Here is a 19,664-nt window from a genome sequence, read left to right on the forward strand (position 1 = left end):
AATCAATATTTTAATTACAAGCTTTGTTTCCAACGGGTTAAATTTGAAGTATGGCTGACCATCATCTTTTTGTATCCTGCCTGTTTTAACTTACAGAAATAATGAAGGAGCAGACTTGCACATATTAATATTCTAAAATGTGAAACTGAATATGATAAATATTTCCTCTAAAATGCTTCTTTGATTTTTGTTAATTCTGCAATATGGATTAATTCAGCAGTGATAAGAAGATGTAAAAAGTGACAATTTGACATGAGCAGTAACTGTATTACATTCAGATTTTTCCTGTGCATTTGGAATTATGGGTCAACAGTCAGTGAAGAGACTGTATTAATAGAAATGTATATTCATGTTAATTATAAAATAACAGATCACTTCATCATTCTAAGAATTTTAGTAAAATATGCTCTTGATATTGCAAATAGCTGAGCTGCAAATACAAAAGCCAGAAATTCCAGTATTGATTACAGCTTCCTAGGAAAGACAGTTCTGCATCTTTTAAACTTAGTTATTTAAATTATTTAAAAATCCCATCTCTTGCTGTGCAAACACACAGTCTACTGGTATCAATGAGCAGCTCAGTCTCCCACCTAAGAAACTCCAGCCCTTACAACAGCAGTTAAAAGCCACTGGAGAGAAATAGCTTCACAACACTCATTTTAGATATTGCTAAAAATGAGCAATTCCAGTATATGTCATGGAAATAATACAGTTTGTCTCCATACTAGTTGTGGTGGGTTGACCTTGGCCAGCTGCAAGCTGCCCACTCAGCTGTTTTCTCATTCCCCCTCCTCAACAGGACAGGGGGACAATATAAGACAAAAGAACTCATGGATTGAGATAAAGACAGGGACATCACTTACCAGTTACTATCACAGGCAAAGCAGACTCAACTTGGGGAAGATTAATTTAATGTTTTTGCCAATATATTTGGACAGTGAGAAACACAAATTAAAGCAACACCTTGCTCCTAACTTCTCCTTTCTCCAGTGCGGTTTCTCCACAGGCTGCAGAGGCATCTCTGCACCCGTACCTGGGGCACATCCTGCCCTCTTCCTCCTCCTCCTCCTCCTCTCCCCTGGATGTCCACAGGGCCAATCCTCAACAACGTTCCCCTCACTGCCCCCTGCCATGTGGTGTTTGCCCTCCCTTCCCCAGGCTGTCCCTGAGGCACTGCCATCTAGGCTGCTGTACTGACCACACATAATAACAACTTAGCACTCACAGAAATAATCAGGATGAAGATTCATACAATAGCTTCCTGGAATTAACTTTGTGAAAAGGAAGAAAAGGTGGGCTCTCACCACCCTTATGTGTGCTTATGGACTTGCATAAATAAATTAGTGACCATAGGACAGTAGTAGGCATATTAATTATTCTGGATTTATATAGAATTATTATCTTTTCCCTCATCACCCTTTCTCATTATCTTGCTGTGCAAAGTATTTCAATATACTATGGAAACCTGGGCTGACTTTTGCTTACATAAAGTAGTCTGTGAAACACCCAGATTAACAGAGAAGTAATCTGCACAGGGAAACACCCCCATCTAATGCAAAGAACCAGAGGGCATAAAGCATATAGCCACCTAATTAATAGAAAACACTTTCCTTTCTTTCCTCTGGCTCCATGCTAAATTGCAGCGCTCCTAGAAAGGCTGAGTGAGACCTATGCTGACACCCCAGCTGTCTCTGTTGATGGAGGGTTTGACACGGCTGATGGGGCCTCAACACACCCTCTTGGATGATGCTGTCTGCAATAGTCCCAGGCGTGCTTGTGACTACTCTTTTCAGCCTAAGGAAAACACTGGTGGTCCTACATGTGCTGCTCCTGAAAGAAGGGGTATGCGGCTGCCATGGGGGGAAGAAGGGAGGTGCCAAACTACTGTGTCTCCCCTCCATGAAGGTGACAAGGGCAACATATAAGAGGGTCACGGGGAACCACGATGCTGGCACTCTTCCCACATTGGTTAATGTCCCCATGTAGTGTCTAATAATCATATAGCACTTTTGAGCAAACAGCATTTGGGGCAACTGCAATGTCTGGCTTTTGTATGCATGCATGCAGGCATGCGACACAATTCATAGAAGGAAACTAAATTCACCCTTTTATATAGAGGCAACAGAACTGTTTTCAACACTTGATCCTGTTAGATCAAGTTGTTTTATGTTTCATGTTGCTTTAAAGGAAGCACCCACTCATCTTCCTCCCAGGGGTCTGTGTTAGGCAGAGAAGGAAGGAAACACACATGAGATCTCCCCACTTTGGAAGAGCCAAGGGAAAGAAGAGGGCTTGAAGCCAGGAATTCACCCTGACAGAGGCATGTGTCTAAGTAAAACAGCAGTCCAAAAGTATTTAACTTAGAAGCTGCAGGCAATTGTTTTTTTAAACGTCTGTATATCATACCTACATTATGCAACTACAGAAGGTCTAGATGAGAAGGTGTAGATGAGAGGGTAAACTTCTCTAGCTGATTTTCCTTCATGACTGATCTGGTGTCAAGATGACAGCATAAGAATTACAATTTCCCAGACCAATTGCTGTTCAGGGCACATCCCACACTCACTCCATCTGCAGATGCTTTCTAATGTCAGTACACGGATCACCAACAGGACTTGGTCCCCAGGGAACAGCCTGGCACCCTAGCAGAAAAATAGAAAGGCTTGGGCAGTAAAGTGTGCAGTGAGCCGCACTGGTGCAGGACAGATTCTTCATTTCAAAAAGAAAAATCTGCATTCTTCAGAAAACAGTGTTCAAAAATTTAATCTTCATTCAGTTCAATGGAGCAGCTTTATAATTTACAGCAGCAGATAAATCTAGAAGATGTAATGTGAAATATCTGAAGCAGTTCTTCTCCTGTATTAAAATGCACCTTGGGCAACAGAGCTTTAACTTCTCTTAACATATGTTTCTAGCAGATAAGTAAACAATTTGGACGTGAAATGAAAATTTTCAAGATAGTTACAGTCAAAAAAGCATCAACTCATATTAGACTTCAGCTACAGTGTCCCACTGATAAGTTTTTGGGGTGGTTTGGCGTAGTTAAAAGGAAGCAGCTTTAGAAGAATAAAAAGCTTTTTGTGTACAAGTTGTTGGATCAGAGATAGAGAGAAAAAAAAGACATCAGTTTACATCAAAATTCTAAAATTGTGGCCTTGGTGGCAGGATCGAACCATAACCTGGAGCATGTGGCCAGGGTAAAGCTGTCAGACAGAGGGGAAGCAGAAACAAAAGGGGCAAGGCTTGGAAGTTTAAAGGCTCCTGCACAGACAAGCAATCCACTTTCACTGAACTGCACTGACATTTGGCTTCCTTACAACCACAAGCTCCCTTGGCTTGGTGGGCAAAACCTTTAGTCATGTGCATGGTGAACTTTGTGTTTGATTGCTTCTGCTCTGCTCCGTGGGGCTTTGTGCATGGCAGCAAGCTGTGAGTGAGTGCCAAAGTCAACCTTACACCACCACTGCGACAGCTTAGCATAGATCACAGAAGAGCAAATCGTCCCAAGTAAAGTTCGGCGCAGGCCCAGACCAAATGGTTTCTCTTCAGAGTCCCCCTACATGCTGGCTCATATACCTGAATACTAAGCTTTTCTTTGCAGCAAGCTCCCTCTCTGCTCAGATCTCTGCCACCGGGCTTAGGGATGTGTGTTACAGACAAGGATGCTATGTGTTCTTAGAGGGACTTTCCTTGAACTGTTTCCAACGGAGAAGGAGGAAACCTTGCACTTCTCCTTTCTGCGCTATTTGGCCATTAGCAGGCAAACAACTAGAAACTTGTTTGAGGAGGAGCAAATGCCCCTCTTTAGTGGTCTTACTTGAGCACACAGAGCTCTCATGAAGGAAAGGCATATTGCTGTAACGATCACAGTATTTCACCGTGTAAAATGTCAGGATAAGAATTGCCCATGTTGGCTTGTCCAAGCAGGTCTGTTTTAGACAAAACAGACTGCACTCCCACAGCTGTCAGTACTGCTGCTGTTGCCACCTCAAATTCCCAAGGTCCTTAACCAGACAGGAGACCTAAACTTTGACCATCCAGACCAGGCCTACATGGCTGTCCAGGATGATGCTGGCTGATTGTTTAGGCACTGTAAGTGCTTCATACCCAGCAAAGGCAAAAGAACTTTCCCAGAGGGGAGCTCTGTCTCACCTTTTGTAAGCATTGTCAATAAGATTTTGTAGCGTTTGTCAATAAGAAAGGACTCCTGACATTGTCCACTACACAAGGGTGTCTCTAGCTGTTTATAACACTGTCAAATATTAGTCATTTGAAGTGACATTTCCCATATCCTGCATCAGTCTGAACACAGGAGGTTTTAGCTGTTCTTGAGAGTAACAATTTCTTTGTTTTTATTTTTCTCCTGATTTACAAATATTCTGATAATCATTTCACTGAGAATATCTTCATGCAGGGGCTTAAAATTTGATGGCCTAGTGCTATGAATGCAGACACAGCCAGTGGTGGTGTTTTACCAATGGACAGACCTTACCTGTCTGCACTGTGAGCATTTTGCCCACATCTGCAGGAATTAACCTGTCCTTTTTCTCTTATGGTGCCTGGAGACCTATGAGCCAGCACCCTGTGCTGCCCCTCTGCTGGGCTGCCAGCCAGTCCCTTGGCTTCTCCTCACCAGACATCCCTGGGAAAACACCAGCAGAAGCCTGTCTTGCTCTTCTCTAGGGCTGGGTCTGTAGAACATCCAGCTCTACTGGCAATGGGTGGCACAAGTCTCTACATGGCATCACAGAGCTCCTGCACCACCAGTCATGTTTGCCATGCCCACTTGGGCATCAAGGGAATGTTTCTGGGTTTTCTGCTTGTTTTTTACAGTCATAGAAAATGATACCAGAAGTTTTTGTTTGTTTGTTTGTTTTGTTTTTTATATAAACTTATAAAAGTATAAGGTGAAAACCAAGAAGATGAGAAATATTGAACAACTTCAAAAACCTACATTTCGTTACCTAAATATATACATTATTCTACAGGATTTCTGCCTCATTTACTACATTATTTTACTAAAGTCTTTTACATTTAATATTTTTAAACATGGATGAATGAATTGGGGGCATAAAATTATATTAGCTAAACAATTTTGTTTAGCATGAGCACTGCTTATCATGCAAAATACATTTGAAAAATCATAAGGGAATGGCAGTGAGTCTATGTCCTTCTTGAAGCCTGTATATTTACTCATTTTTCTCCCATTCTAACAGACTATCAAAGATCACCTGTTCAATTTAAGTAATTTCCTATGCTTTCTCTGAAGCCTAAGGTGAATAAAAGCATTCAAAAACAAAACATGAGAATATTTTAAACAGAAATTATAATTGTATTTGTCTCCAAATTGCAGTGAAGAATTCTTATGTGGCTTCTTACTAGCTTTTTTAATAGCTCTCCAATATCTTATTACTAAATTATTTTATGTGGACAGCAAATGTGCTTTACACATGAGATTACTGAAGTTATTCATCATGCATTTTGATTCATTGGCCAATCTGACAGTGACTGACAGTCTCTGGAAAAGTATAGTACAGCTAAAAACCTGACCTAACTTTTAAACAGCTTTCTCTGTGATACCAACATAATCAAATAGAGTTTTACATATGTCATGCTGTTGCTGCAGCAACCTGGCCTCCTCTCCTCTGACTACAGATAGGAGTCTCTAAGCTTGATATGGCCTCAGATGTCTTGAGACTAATCTCTTGGGACCATTCCAGAGAAATACAGATTAATTTGTAGTTCCTCAAAAATGAAGTAACTATTTCACATAAACTACTTTTCACATTCCATCAAGTCTGAGCTTCCTATTCGTAACCTTTATAAAAATGACTAGTTTGGCACAGCGCCCCCAAGACATTTAGGAGAAAGCAGTTTGCATGGCAGGAAGGAGGATTAAAATGGCTTTGGCTTCTCTTGTATTTTTCTTGAAGGTAAGGAGAGAAAAGGTTATTTTTGAGAAAGCAAAAGCTGCACCTTTTTTTCTTTCTTTCTTCTTCTTCCCAATGTTAACATCTTAATGCATCTAATTTTCAGCTCTTTGTATCTTTGTCAGGAATGAGATCAAGACAATAAAAGCAAACAACTTTAAGCACTGAGATGTGTATTTCATGAAGCCAGATGTAATTCCTTGCTAGAATGGCTGTAGCTTTTATAAGGACATCTGAATATTTGATAAAGGCTTGACCAGTTTTGATCATAGAATGGTTTGGGTCTATATCACTTTATATGGCTCAAATGCCATGTACGGGGGTGAAAAATTGAAATTGTACCCTATCCTAAAAGTGTCCATCCTTTGCTAAGACTTATCATGCCTTATTTTCAAAAGAACACCACTCTGCTGAGCAGATGCAAAGGCAGAGGCTGGAGAGGATATGACAAACCATGCTGAAAAGATACTAAGAAATGTAACCAGTGAAAAGGCACTTAAAATGACATGGACACTGGTGGCCTCTGAGGGGCTTCTGGCTAAGGTCAGATACAGCATCTAATATTTGGTCTCTACCTAAACTGGGACAGGTCAACACATGCTCTGCTTCTTCAGAGAATCCACCAGTGTCACGGTGGTCTGTGCTGCCTACTTTATACTGCAGAAGTGTATGCTTGGGCTCCAAGTGTATGCTAACAGGACAGGACATAAGACACGACTTCTCATTGCTACCTCTAATTTTTTTAGTTAAATACACTTAGGCCTCCATAGCAACACTTAGCACTTTGTACTACTAATTTCCAGGGATCTATGCATATATTCACCTAATATACAAACTTTAAGAAAATGTCAAAGTTGTAATGCAGTGGACAGAGGTCTAAGGTGGTGGCACTCAAGAGACCTGGATTCTCTCCCAGCTTTGCCACAAGCTTGCCAGCAAAACACTTCAGTTGTCTGGCCTTGACTTCCCCAATCATAAAATCGAACTACCTGTATAAGCTCTGTGAGGTACTCTGAGATCTACTGCCTGGAAGATCACAAGGTTATTATTATTCATAACAATATTGTTGAAATACAATACAGTTAATACTACATGAATTATGGCAGTAACAAAACAAGCTCAATTCCACCTTTCTTTGCATGGTAGACCCCATAAACATCAATTTCCGTGGATTTGTCTCCTATTTATATGACCCCCAAATATAAGGTACATGTAGATTTTCTTCTCAGTACCATCTCGCAGAATCATGCTAAATCCAATTTATATAATACCCCTTTCCCTAAGAACAGCACAGAAGTTGTTCATCATTTAATCATTCTATTATACTACAATATACTGCAGTAGTGTTACTGTAGCTATAATGGCTTAAAGATGTAAGTAAGGCAAAGTCTGTAAAGAGAAGTAGCCTTTCTTAGCCTCTTTGTTTAGAGGCATAGCTGTGAGACCAGATATGTGGGTTGCTCTTGCTATTCACTGTTGGAGAGCAGGAGTTAGAAACCTACTGGCTTCTGCATGTGCTTTCATGGACCATGAAGGCCAAAGCTCTCAGACAGGAGAAGATACTTGGCATTAAAGAAATACGCAACTAAAGTAATACTTACAATATGTTAGGCTGACATACAGACTGCCATTAACTGCAGAAACAGCAGTGGCAGATTAGGCAAGCCTAATTAATCACCTGGGAATCTGGCCTGCACGCTGAGGACATTAATGACACATCTCTCCCTGGGAGGTGAAGGGGAGGTGATCTTTAGTAGAAATGAGTGGCAGCAAGGGCAGTATAAACATCCCAACAGGACTCTGCTCCATCACACATCCCAGGGGAAGTGGAAAATAAACTTGTATCTTCAAATATTATTTCTTCTTTTCTTACAGCTACCTAATGTTGTTCTTTTAAAATAGTGGTTTTTTCCCCAAATCCTTTGATCCACAGCATACACTAGTGTCTCTCCTGCTCATTCTGTCCAAACCATTTAGAACTGAAAAGCCTGTATTACTTACAGGACAGTGAATGTTTTTATATTTTAGAATGTCTGATCTTTTAAAAAGCGTGCTTTTAAAAAATATTCTCTGTATGCTAAAATCACCGTGATGCAAAATCACAGTGATTTTAAGGTCTCAGTGGTGTACCACTGAATTCAGGGAAGGCTCTGTTCCCTCTCCATCTGACAGACAAAGCAAAGCCTCACATCTCTGATGATACTTCTAGCAAAAGTATTGCTTGGGTGTAACGGATAGGGGAAGTTTTGCAGCCCCTTCATATTTATGTAGAACAATGAGTTTTTCACACTTGCTCTCTCTAAACAAGTTCTGCTCCTTATTTCCTGAAATACTCCTCTGACTGTCACTTCCACCTACTCAGCATTTCACCAGGACCTCCATGCCAGTTAGCAATATGGAAGGATAGCTGGTTTTGAACCCTAGCCAGAATCAATGTGCTGGAAACATAATTTTCCTTGAAATAGACAAAGTTTGCATGGGCAGATCCAATGGCAGCATGTGGGAGCAGTTTCAATGCTACCAGAAGTTATAACACTCATCTTTTAAATTTTTGGTGTTACAATCTGAAAGCTCACAGACACAAACAACTAGAAGGTGTGATTGCGAAGAGGATAATGGACCAAAGAAAAGAAGCTCAAAACTGAGCCTTTGAGACCATTTCTAGTTCTTTATCCCTACTGCCATGCTGTATTACTCATTCACGTTTCCCAGTTTTGTGCCACCCTAATTTGGTGTTCAGGTACAGGGGATGCTGTAAAAATATAATACAGGGAACCTTCTGCACTGCCAGAGAAAAACAGAAAGATATTTTAACAGCCCAATCAGATACTCACTCTTCTGGTTGAAATGAAAAGGGTGCCTATTTGAAAAAATGAAACAGTTTTAATTTTGAATTGTGATTTTTCTCAGTGAGAAAAAATATATCACTTGATAGCTAATTATTTTGTAGGTAATACTGAATCACCTTCAGCAGAAAGAGAAAGAAAGAGAGAAGTGAGGGTAATAACATTCCCACTGTAAAGTTTTCCCAAAATCATAAACTCATTATTGCAAACCAAAACCTAAAGTCAACAAAAACTAGGACAAACTGGGCTTGCAGGTTACAGATCCAAAGCTGTAGAGTAAAACTAATCAGTTCTTGGATGGGATTTTTTTTTTTTTTTTTTTTTAATTGCAGTACAATCTATAGTCTAGTTGGTCAAATCAAGCCTTTCTGAGAAAAGAAGATTAGAGGCAGTTGTTTAAAATATTGTCGAGAGGGGGGGAAGACGGACAGACAGGATTTAAGCTTTATTACTGACCAGGATATACAAAACAGACTATAATGAAAAAAACAGTATTGAGATTGTATTTGTGGTCTGAATAGACAATGTTAAGTGAAGACAGTGCCATATGGAGGAGCTTATAGCTACAGCAAGAACTGATGCTAAGGCAAATGTCCTCTGAATATGTAAAACTAGGTGTTGTGGGAAGGATGCAGGTGTAATCAAAAAATTGATTACAGAGAAATAAGCTCTTAGGCAAGAAAGGAAAATCAAAGAAATTTTATTTTATTTACAAGGATTGTACTTCCAGCAGTGGTCACTGCACTGTGCATGACTGTGAAGTAGTACTAGGCTAAGTGTCAATCATTTTGCATAAACAAAATATTTGAAGAAAAATTCTTATCCTTTGGCAAAATTTCATCAATTTCATTGCTGTGAAGATTTCATCCTTTGTTTTACTGAAGTCCTATCTGAACTGATGCACATGTGCTATATAAATACATTTGAAGCCTTCGTGAACCACAGTAGGATGTTCTATTTATCCGTCCATATGGAGCTCACTGCAGCACTACAGACATACTTTGTCCATTAGGATACACCTTGCATAAGTTAAGAGAAAATAATAAATTATTGCAGCACAGATATCAATGACCTGGCTGTTTTCTATTTCATTTTCCTGTAACCCACTTGACTTTTGACAAAGATAGCTACATCAAATGTGCCATAGCTAATCACCTATCATCAGAGATGTGAAATGCAGCAGTAACACACCTTGTGGAATACTTTTTTATTGTTTTTCATCTCCCTTGGTACTATCTCAAGACTTCTAGCTCTGGACCTTTTGTTTGCTTTTCTCCTTCATCCTCTACTGACAAGTGTTCCAGGACAGAAGCAACTCGTGTTCAGAGTTTTTGTTAATACAGCTGTGAGTGGTTGGCTGCCTGCTGCATAATCATCAAGCCACAGTATTCTATGCTATTTGAAGACTATAATTTATGCTTTTACAGCTCATCTATTTCATGCTAAAGCAGATATTTAGGACTTAGGTGTACTCTGACAACAGAGACACATACTGCCAGTTTTCTGGAAAATGAACCTCTCTTCTACAGTCTTCTTCACATACTGAACAGGACTTCACTTCGTCCCAGCAATAACAATTTTCCAGCAATGCCACAGGCATCCAGTAAGTGCTGCTGTTGAAGTACCAAGAGCTGGTGGTATAACGGCCACGTGTAAACCATGTTTCTCACCCTAACACCAGTGAGTTGCACACATTCAGCAATCACCATAGCCCAGCTCCATCCAATAATTCTCTGGAGAATGGATTGTCAAAAAACAAGGGCAACAAGACATGTAGACCTGATTTTGTCTGATCCTACCTATCAATAGGGTGGGTGGTAAGTAGGCAGGGCAGCTGGGGAATTATGAAAGTTTCATCTGTCTAATACATTAAGTATGTCCAAACAGCTCTCCAGGCAATTTAAACCAGCATAGCTCCCCTGAGTTCAATAAAAGGATGCCAGTTTACATCAGGTGAGCACTGGCTTCATGAGTTTTTAATATTCCCCAGTGGAGGAATCCAGTATGGCCAACATCTTTCATGATACAAAAGCCTGGAAATACAATGGTACAGAACCCAAAGTAATTCACCCATCTACATCACCAACCCTAAACGGTAGAAGACAAAGAAATTGCCAATTTAGGTTGCAACCATGCAAATCATAATGCAGCCAAGTGTTTTCCCTGAGATCACCGTATGCATCGAGGCCACTGAGCTCCATTGACCTTTCTGTGCCCAAGTACAGCCTCACTGGAGTGCCCTGCTAAGATGCTGGCAATACATTTTTCATTCACCTCTTTTAGGCTATTTTTGACTTGATTAACCATTTAGAGCACGTGAGAAAAGTGTTGCACTGTCTCACACTTTGTGCAGTACTATCAAATCCAGCAAGGAGGGATATACATAAAGACTGATGTTTGGACATTTTGGTACCAGTCCTTTAGAAGTACTTGTAGCACAGTAGTCTTCTGTTAAGTGCAGAATGAGAAATTCAAGCAAATCATACTGTAGTAAAATGCCACTGAGCATTTGGGATCTGGTGAACAATATGGGGTTAATGCCATCTTATGATATATAATGCAGTCATACCACTTCCTACAACATTATGGAACAGAATAACTTCTACACACCTGGTAAGGTTTTTTGTTGTTGTTTTAATTAGTATTTTTAAAGATGGTAAAAAATGACAGAACTTTCTAAATATAGTTTTTGCCATGTCACACTGAGGAAGCTCAAATATGTATTAATATCATTCCCTTCACAACCCTGCAGAAATTAAATCTTGAGAAGGGTTGACAAAATGTAGCAAAATCATGGTGAAATTAATTAGGTTTTTGTCTTTATCATTCTGACGGTGTTGGAATGCTAAACTCACACAGGAAAAATCTCCCAGCTCTAGCCCTGCTTGGGGAAATATAGACAGAATTTTTCAAATCTATATTGAAAATTTAAACTTATTAGAAAAACCCCATTTCACAGGTTAGATTGATTTCTGTTTCTGTTTAAAATATTTCTCATTTGGAGAGAAATATTGTGGGGCTAGACTTGCATCTTTGAAAACACAACTTGCTAAGACACTGGGAATTTTGCTGAAGTAAGGAATAAATCAGTGCAGAGCATGAACCTGTATTCAAATATTCCATTTAACTACAAAAACACACAAAATATTATGGAAAAATACTTCTAATGAAATAGATACTCTTCAGTTGATACCAACTAATGCTATTTCTATGAAACCTAAAAATTACTCATTTGTTCATTTTCAGGAATTGTTCATTTTAGAGATTAATTCTAAGAGTTATCCAAGTGCAACTTCCTACAAGGATCTGTTGAAAAGTGCCACATTGTCTTTTTAATTAACTTCAGTGATATATTAATAACTTGTATAGTTTCTCAACTATTCTTGATGTCTAATCCGGAGCACAACTTAAATGACTACTATTTATAAATTACCCTGCAATAGCACTGAAGTATATTCTTATAGCCTAGTTAGAAGGTTAAGTTGTAATGGCACAAAGGACATATGCTAAGAAATGAGAAAGCTCTGCATCCAGCATTAACATCAGATTTTGTTGCTGTTGGGATTTCAATGCTTTTAAGGCTGTTTCTGCAACTCAGTGCCTGCTTGTCTTAATTTGTATTCTCCCTTCTCTTATTTGAGTTCGTTCATTTTAAGCAAGTGGTACAAGTAGGATAGGCCAGAAGGTTAGGTTGACTCAATGTAAAAACTAGAAATTCCTTGGTATTAAATGGAAAATATTAGGGTCATGAACTTTAAATATACCTTTATATAATGTAGTCTAGTGGGTTATGGGTAGATAAAGATGGTATTTCCTTGGACAGCTCAATTTGTTCATATATCAAGGAAAAAGCTTTTTAGCATGAACGTGAAAGAAATATTCAATAAGGCACTAAAATTCAAGTATTGTATTATCAGAAACTGAAAACTCTATCTTATCTCAAATTCCACTATTTTGTCCTAGTGAATCATTTTTACTGTTCATATTGCCACCCCTCATTTTCTTGTTTAGAGGACTAGAAAAGTAATCATCACCTAGATGCTGAGAAATAGCCAGAATTTCTATCGCTTGCAAGTGCCTTCTCAACTAATTAAATACCAGCAAAAGAATCAATTCATTTGTATTATAAGCCAACAAAATCACAAAAATCCAAAAGCTCCCTAACAGTGGAAAATGCAATTAAACTACCAGGGTATTAATTCAGGCAGCAAACTGCAGCACCATTGTAAAGCAGTGCTTTCCTTTCCTTAATTAACTAAAACACGATGAAGAAAATCTGATGGCTTAATAGCATTTTATTCACTCAGAAATGCTTTGGGATGATTTTATTATGTTATCACCAAGAGCGCTAAGGGAGTTATTTCCAGTACTTCTGTTTGTCACTTCGAAGAGTGACATACTCCATGGAGAAACTTGCCCCTGTTAACTGATGTGAAGGATTAATATTTTATGATACCATTACTTTATAGGCAGGGTAACTATAGTAATAAGAGTACATTTCATATTTTATGCATTCACAACCACGTAACACAAGGAGGATTCATTCTCTGGCAGCATCTCTGGATGTGTATTTGTTGCTGTGAGCGAAAGCTGAGCAGCTTGCCACTCTTGTTATTGTTTACAGTGTAGCAGAAGTAGCAGACCATAATCAGTATCAGAGTACCACCACCGCACGCCCTGTCAGAGTGAATCTGCGCTGTAGTGACACACACATCTCTGCAAACCATGCAGCGCAATTTTCTGAAAAGCAATGTGGGCAACTGCCTGGGCACCTCGCTAGACCGAACATAAGCAGCAATGCAAGTTATGCAATGGGAAGCTTGACAGAGGGAGGACTACACACCCTAAATCTCTGCCTGGGTCCCTGCAATGCCGACGCCAGCTGGGAAGCCAAGGTTTAACCCTGCACGGAGCAAAGCATTTAGGCTACATTCAGGCAAACATGTTTCCCTTTAAACTCTAATATGCTCCACTTTCTTTGGAGGCTACTCCCAGTAAAGCCAAGTGAGTTAAGGATGCCTAGTTGCAGAGATCATGCCAAGCGTATTGCCAAAGCATCCTGCTACAGCATGCATCCGAGTTATCTGAGCAGGTTTTACTTTCTCCCCCAACTTTCACTGGCCCTGAATCTCCTGCTCAGTGAGAGCACAAAGCTCGGCGTTTCATGTGCTGCGTGCATGTGCGCAGCCATTCCCCTCAACTCCAAATGGGGCACGGCTCCATAAGCAGCGGTGATCGGAGAAAGCAGCAAACTTCAGCTGAGAAAAAAAATAAGAAGTGAGAGCATGCTGAATGTGAGCAGCTGGGTACATACAGCTTTTCAGCTGCAAGTTGCAGAGTGCCTTCAGATTTCCTTCTTTTTTTTTTTTTTTCCTTTTTTTTTTCTTTCTTTTTTTTTTTTTTTTCTTCCCCCCTTGCCTTTGCTCAGCACTTTGAGGGACTGTGCTCCTTAATTTTTCTAAAAGCTTCCGTGATCAGCTCCCTTGCTCTCTAAGCCTAGGAGTCGTCTCCCACTTGATTTCTAAAGGAGCACTCGTGAGAAAAACCGATCGGGGTTAACACTTGCAGGTCAACAGGCATCTATCTCCTGCTTCGCGCAGGACTCTGCCTTCACCCGTGCATCTTCCCCGGTGGCTTCTCTTCTCTTTACTTGCTCCGTGCTCGGTGCTCGCCAAGCCGGAGAGGGGCAGGCAGGGAAACAGAAGCGCGACAGCTCCTGCCCACAGCTTTTCCGCAGTTTTCCCTAACCCCTAACTCCGGCGGTACTTGGCATTCACCGTCACACTTGACTGACACAAGAAACCCACTGTCGGGAGAGAGGCTTCCTGTGAACCGAGCCTTGTTTCCATGGTGCGGGGTTTTCAACTTAAAAATAAATCCCTGTTTTCTGGGGCTCACACGTATGTACCGCACTTGTGGAGCGCTCCCCCCCGCGCCAGGGTTAGGGGCCGGGACCAAAGGAGGGCAAAGCGGGACGGGGGCTGGGGATAAATAATGCTGCCAGGTCTCGATTCGCCTTTCCCAGCTGCCGACCCGAGCCGGGGATCCCCCTGTCCCTTTTCGGGGCGCGTTTTGGGGCCGCCGATGAGCACCGCCCGCTCTCTCCCCGCTGTCCCAAGCGGGTGGGCAGCGGCCCCGCCTCGCCCCCAGCCCCGGCCCCGTTCCCGGCCGTTCCCCCGCTCCTCTTCGCGTCGCAAAACTTTCCGAAGCGGCCGAGCCCCGATGAGGGGGGTCCCCGGGGGCACCCCCGGGGCCGGACGGGGGCCACCCCGCGGGAGATGCAGAGAGGCACCGCGCAGAGCCCGGGGAGTTGGGGGACGCGCAGGGGAAGGGGCTGGCAGCCCCCGGGCGGCACTCACCGATCCGCAGCACTTGCTGGCCGCTCCGGGGCAGCCCCGCCGAGGCGCACAGCAGCACGAAGAGAAGCCCCCCGCCGCCGCCACCGCCACCGCCGCCACCCGGGGCCGGGCTCCGGGGCCACCGCGAGCCGAGGGCGCTCGCCATTCTCCGCGCCCGCCTCAGTTCATGCCGGGTTCCGCGGGTGCGGGGCGAGGGCGGCCACCGGCGGCCACCCCCGGTTATCCCCGGTTACCCCCGGCGGGGCCGGCTGCGCGCCGCCGCTCCTCGGCGCCCGCCCATGGTGCGGAGGCTCCGCGCCCGCACTCCCACCGCTGCCCTCGCCCCCCGCCGCCGCCGGGAGGGGAAGGGCTGGGAAGGGAGGGGGAGGCTCCTCCCGCGGGGCGGGGCGGCTCCGGAGAGGACACGCGGGGATGCGGACACACGGACGCACGAACACACGGATGGAGGCATCCTGTGTGCGCGCTGCTCCCTTTTGGGGTCCGGATGTGGGATAAAGGGATAGAGCGCAATGTATGGGGGCCGCTTGCAAGACCGTTAGAGGGACACATCCTCGCAGCTCATCTCCCCCAGCGTGGCAGCAGCCTCAGCAAGGGGGCTGCGGGGCTGTGCACTTGGGGTCGGGACTTAGCACCTCCCCTGTGAAGACAAGGCCGGTTTTGAACATTTGGGCACAGGGCTCATAGTACTCCCCATGCTTGGCTTAGCCGGCAGATCACTTCTCCACCGCGACTCGACGTTCTCAAGTTGTTTTTGAGATCTGCTTTAAAGGCAAAATGCTTCACTGTGAAATAAACATATGGGTCCTGGGCTGATCTGAAAAATGAAAAAAAAAAATCATAATAGGAGAATGACTCCCGCCTAGCAACAGAACGAAAACTGCATAGCTGAGATCCAAAATTGAAATGATTTAAATTTGTTTATTTTGTATTCCTCTCCAATCTGTCTAACAATTGTTCCAGAAATTAACTCCTCAGAGGAGTCGCAACACATGCTGAACTGCAATGGAAATGCAAGAGTCTGCGTTCCACCTCCCCGTCAGCCTCAAAGGTTTCCTGAAAAGCCTGCCTCTACCGTTTACAGAGTAACTCGGTGCTTGTTCAGAACTTCTCACCGCCGAGATGCCCAGCCAGGATACTAGCTAGTGCACCACTTTGCATTTCTTTTTACAAACGTCTCCAAGATGCGGGATGTGCCCTAACACAGGATGAGAGAGGGGCTCAGCCTGCACCCTTTCCTGTCTAGCTCCCATCACACCAGCTAAAGGTGACAATTATATTAAATCACTGACGTAGTTAATAAATATAGCATAGGCTCTCAAGTAAGCAACAGAAAGGGAACCTATCAGAGCACCCGGGGCTGTACTGAATGGCTCTGTAACTTTTTAGCACTGTTTTATGTCATCACCTCTCAAATTGCTATTCACAAGAGAAGGAGCACATCACCTAATCTGGGAAAATCTCAGTGCCTGAGAAGTGGCTGACAACAGCTGCACATCAGGTACACACCCACCCACTGCAGAAACGTCCAGTAGAGGTAGCACTGACTGGACTGGCAAGTTCGATTTTCAGCTACAATGGCATGGCTAATAACAGGGATGTAAAAGCAGGTGCCAGTTCCAGAGGGAAATCATACTAATTCCAGTTTACTAAGAAATGGTACTTTTCTGAAAGAAAACAGATAAATAAAGTATTTTGTAAAGAACATGTACCTAGTGATACTTCCCAAATCACTTGTCCTCAATGTAAACAGGTTCCTGCAAAAGGTTTGCTGGCACATGCTGCCGGTAGGAGACACATGAACAGCTCAAAGTCTGCTAACCCTTTGAGGAAGGAGGCGATCATAGTGAACTAGAAATAGGCACTGGTTTCTGCTCCAGGATGCAGTTCAGCATTACCTGGATTGTTTTCCACGAGTTCATACAAAAAGAGTGATTGCCTTTAAAAAGATGCCAACAAATAAGGAAAAAAAAAAAAAATCAAATTGGCTCTTATTCGGCAAACACCAGCCAAATTTTAAAATGAGAAATAGTCTGTTTGTTATTGTGAAATACCTTTCCTATCCAGTTTTCTGTTTTTATTTGTGTATATGACTCCTGAGTCCTGTGTTGGCCTGAGCAGATGTGAAATGGAAGGTTGTATTTTCAGAATTATTCACAGGAAAGCTGAGGGGCAGGGGCAGGGTCTTAAGCCTCCCTTTTTGAGATTTAAAATATTTCCTCTACCCAAAATAAATAAATAAATATTTTAGATTGAGAAAGGGACCATTTTGAAATGCAAAAGAACAGAAAAAGTTTTAAACTAACTGAAATCACCCTAGAAATATAATTTAGATTTCTGATTTCTAGCCCATACATCTCTTCTGTTACTTGCCAAGTAGTAAGCCACCCAGTAAATTCTATCCAATAAAATCATGGCATGCTTTACAAGGAATGTTGTTTTATTTCTGGATGGTATTTTAAAATTAGAAGTCTCGATACAGTTCATTTTGCAGGTCTCCAGTTATTGATATCCCAGGATCATTTATCTCCTTTTGGAATTTATTCAGAGAAAGTAGGGCTGGGGACCCTAGGTCTCTGGCCAACCTTTTTTTCCCCCAGTTAAGCAGGTCTGAAAGCTCAGGGCCTTAGCATGTGAGCTGTTACTCAGCTGCCACATTTGCTTACTCATCCATTGCATTGCCAATATTTAGATTAATTTATTAGTAAGATGTGTTGGAACACCTTGAAAGTGAAAGGTGCCTTGTGTAATCAGAGTCTGTTCTGATCACATAGCACATTATAAATAATAAAATGGAGTCCTTTACACAGGAATTTGGGGTTTTTATTCTTCACAACATCAAATTTCAGTGTGATATAATGTATGATTATTATGTAATTTGCTGTTCAAATAATACAGTGAGGCTGATAGCTAAAACCACTTTTAATGTCAGGGCCTCAAGACTGAATCTGAACCATCTCCCTCACATTTTGCATCCATTTTGGAATTCTAGTTTTGAGTTTGGACATCAGCCAAAATATCAGTACTCGCAATATCTGTGTGCAAACTTGTAGGAAAGGCTCACCTGGAAGTTTTCTCAATTTCTTGGTCAAGTCCTGAGGAATTTTGGCAGTGTTGTGTTATAGTCCTGTTCCCTCAGGACTTCAAGCAGACCTTACACAGTCCATACTACTTCCTTTCTGAGCGCAGACCACAGACTGCAGTTAGCAATCGTTGTGGGGAAGCTGTGTTTTCCTCATTTGTCTCCCAATACCCCTCTACCATCACGCAGTACAAGATTTGACAATAGATTGTAGAATATCACAGTAGTAAAAGCTGCAAATGGAAACATAATAAATCAGACTTCCCCAAGTCTTTCACAACCTACACCCAACACCTGATAACACAAAAATTGATGGCATCATCTAAAAAATAACCACAGCAAATCAGCATTCTGTTTTTCAAACAAATAGCTGTGATCTTCAAAAAATACTTAACTATGAGTGTGCCTTAGAACAAGGCTGAAGCAGAAAGGTAAAAGAAGAGACAAGAACATTCCTTTCTTGTCCTTTCTCTTTCCACTTGATCAAATATTTTCCTTCAAAATCATTTGCAAAATAAATATCACTCCAAAGGAGACAGGTTCTGAAAACCTAAATGATTTGTCAAGTTCATCTTCAGAGCCCCATCATCTGTTGTGTCTCCTTTGGTGAAAGGCTTGAGCCTGTCTGCTCCTTTGCCATTCCGACATTCCCCTCATTCCCTGCCTCTTTGCATGTTCTTCCCTGTCTGACCGTCAGGCCAGGATTAGTGCTGCCCCTTCACAGAGACCTTGCCTCACCGAGCTGCTGTCATCCCAGTGAAACTGTGCCATGTGCCTGAACAGTTCTGCTACCACAGGAAGTGGGCTCTGTTCGTCCGAAGCACTTTTTAAAGGAGGTGCAAATCCTCTCCTGACCACCCTCTCCTTCTCAGACTAACAAAAGCCCAGGTATCTCCCACCCACCACTCCTGTCATCCGTGCACTGACCTCTCCAACACTTTCTGCTGTTATTCCCTCACCTCCTTGCTGTTAATTCACCATGTTTAGAGGAGAGGAGAGGAGAGGAGAGGAGAGGAGAGGAGAGGAGAGGAGAGGAGAGGAAAGGAGAGGAGAGGAGAGGAGAAACATTTCCACCTCTTGACTGACTGGGAACATGCAAAGAGTACGCCCCGGGCATCCGTGCAGCCACAGGCAACACAAATAACCTTTATGGCCTCTGAGGGTGCCATTTTCCATAAAGAACAGCTATTCTGGAGAAGCTGCTGCTGAGACCTGAGGAAGGAGGCATGATGAGACACATTTGATCTGTAGAGCAGGGCTGGTGGATATGAGTGATGGAACACTCTGCAGTGGAGAGGCAGGGGAGAGGAGAGAGAGCTGTTTGAGGGGAATCATTCCAGATCCCCCTGGCCTTCCCTCAATTTTGCTTCAGGTGAAGTCAACAGAGATGATTTTTTACAATCTTTTTTTCCTCTCTCTTTAACAATGTTACCAAACCACCACTGAATTT

The 19,664-nt window shown here is 42.4% G+C and overlaps 1 protein-coding gene across 3 annotated transcripts in view; it reads right to left on the bottom strand.

Annotated features, from left to right (window-relative positions):
• GRIK1 (glutamate ionotropic receptor kainate type subunit 1) overlaps positions 1–15,460 on the bottom strand; it is a 164,970-nt gene extending 149,510 nt beyond the window's left edge. For all 3 annotated transcript variants that reach the window (XM_035315585.1, XM_035315583.1, XM_035315584.1), the window contains exon 1: positions 15,136–15,460. In XM_035315585.1, the coding sequence (XP_035171476.1) occupies positions 15,136–15,280 (145 nt within the window). In that variant the 5' untranslated portion in view covers positions 15,281–15,460. The remainder of the gene's footprint in view (positions 1–15,135) is intronic.
• Between the last annotated feature and the right edge of the window lie 4,204 nt (positions 15,461–19,664).

This window comes from Oxyura jamaicensis, chromosome 1 (assembly GCF_011077185.1).
Source record: "Oxyura jamaicensis isolate SHBP4307 breed ruddy duck chromosome 1, BPBGC_Ojam_1.0, whole genome shotgun sequence".
Classification (NCBI taxonomy): domain Eukaryota; kingdom Metazoa; phylum Chordata; class Aves; order Anseriformes; family Anatidae; genus Oxyura; species Oxyura jamaicensis.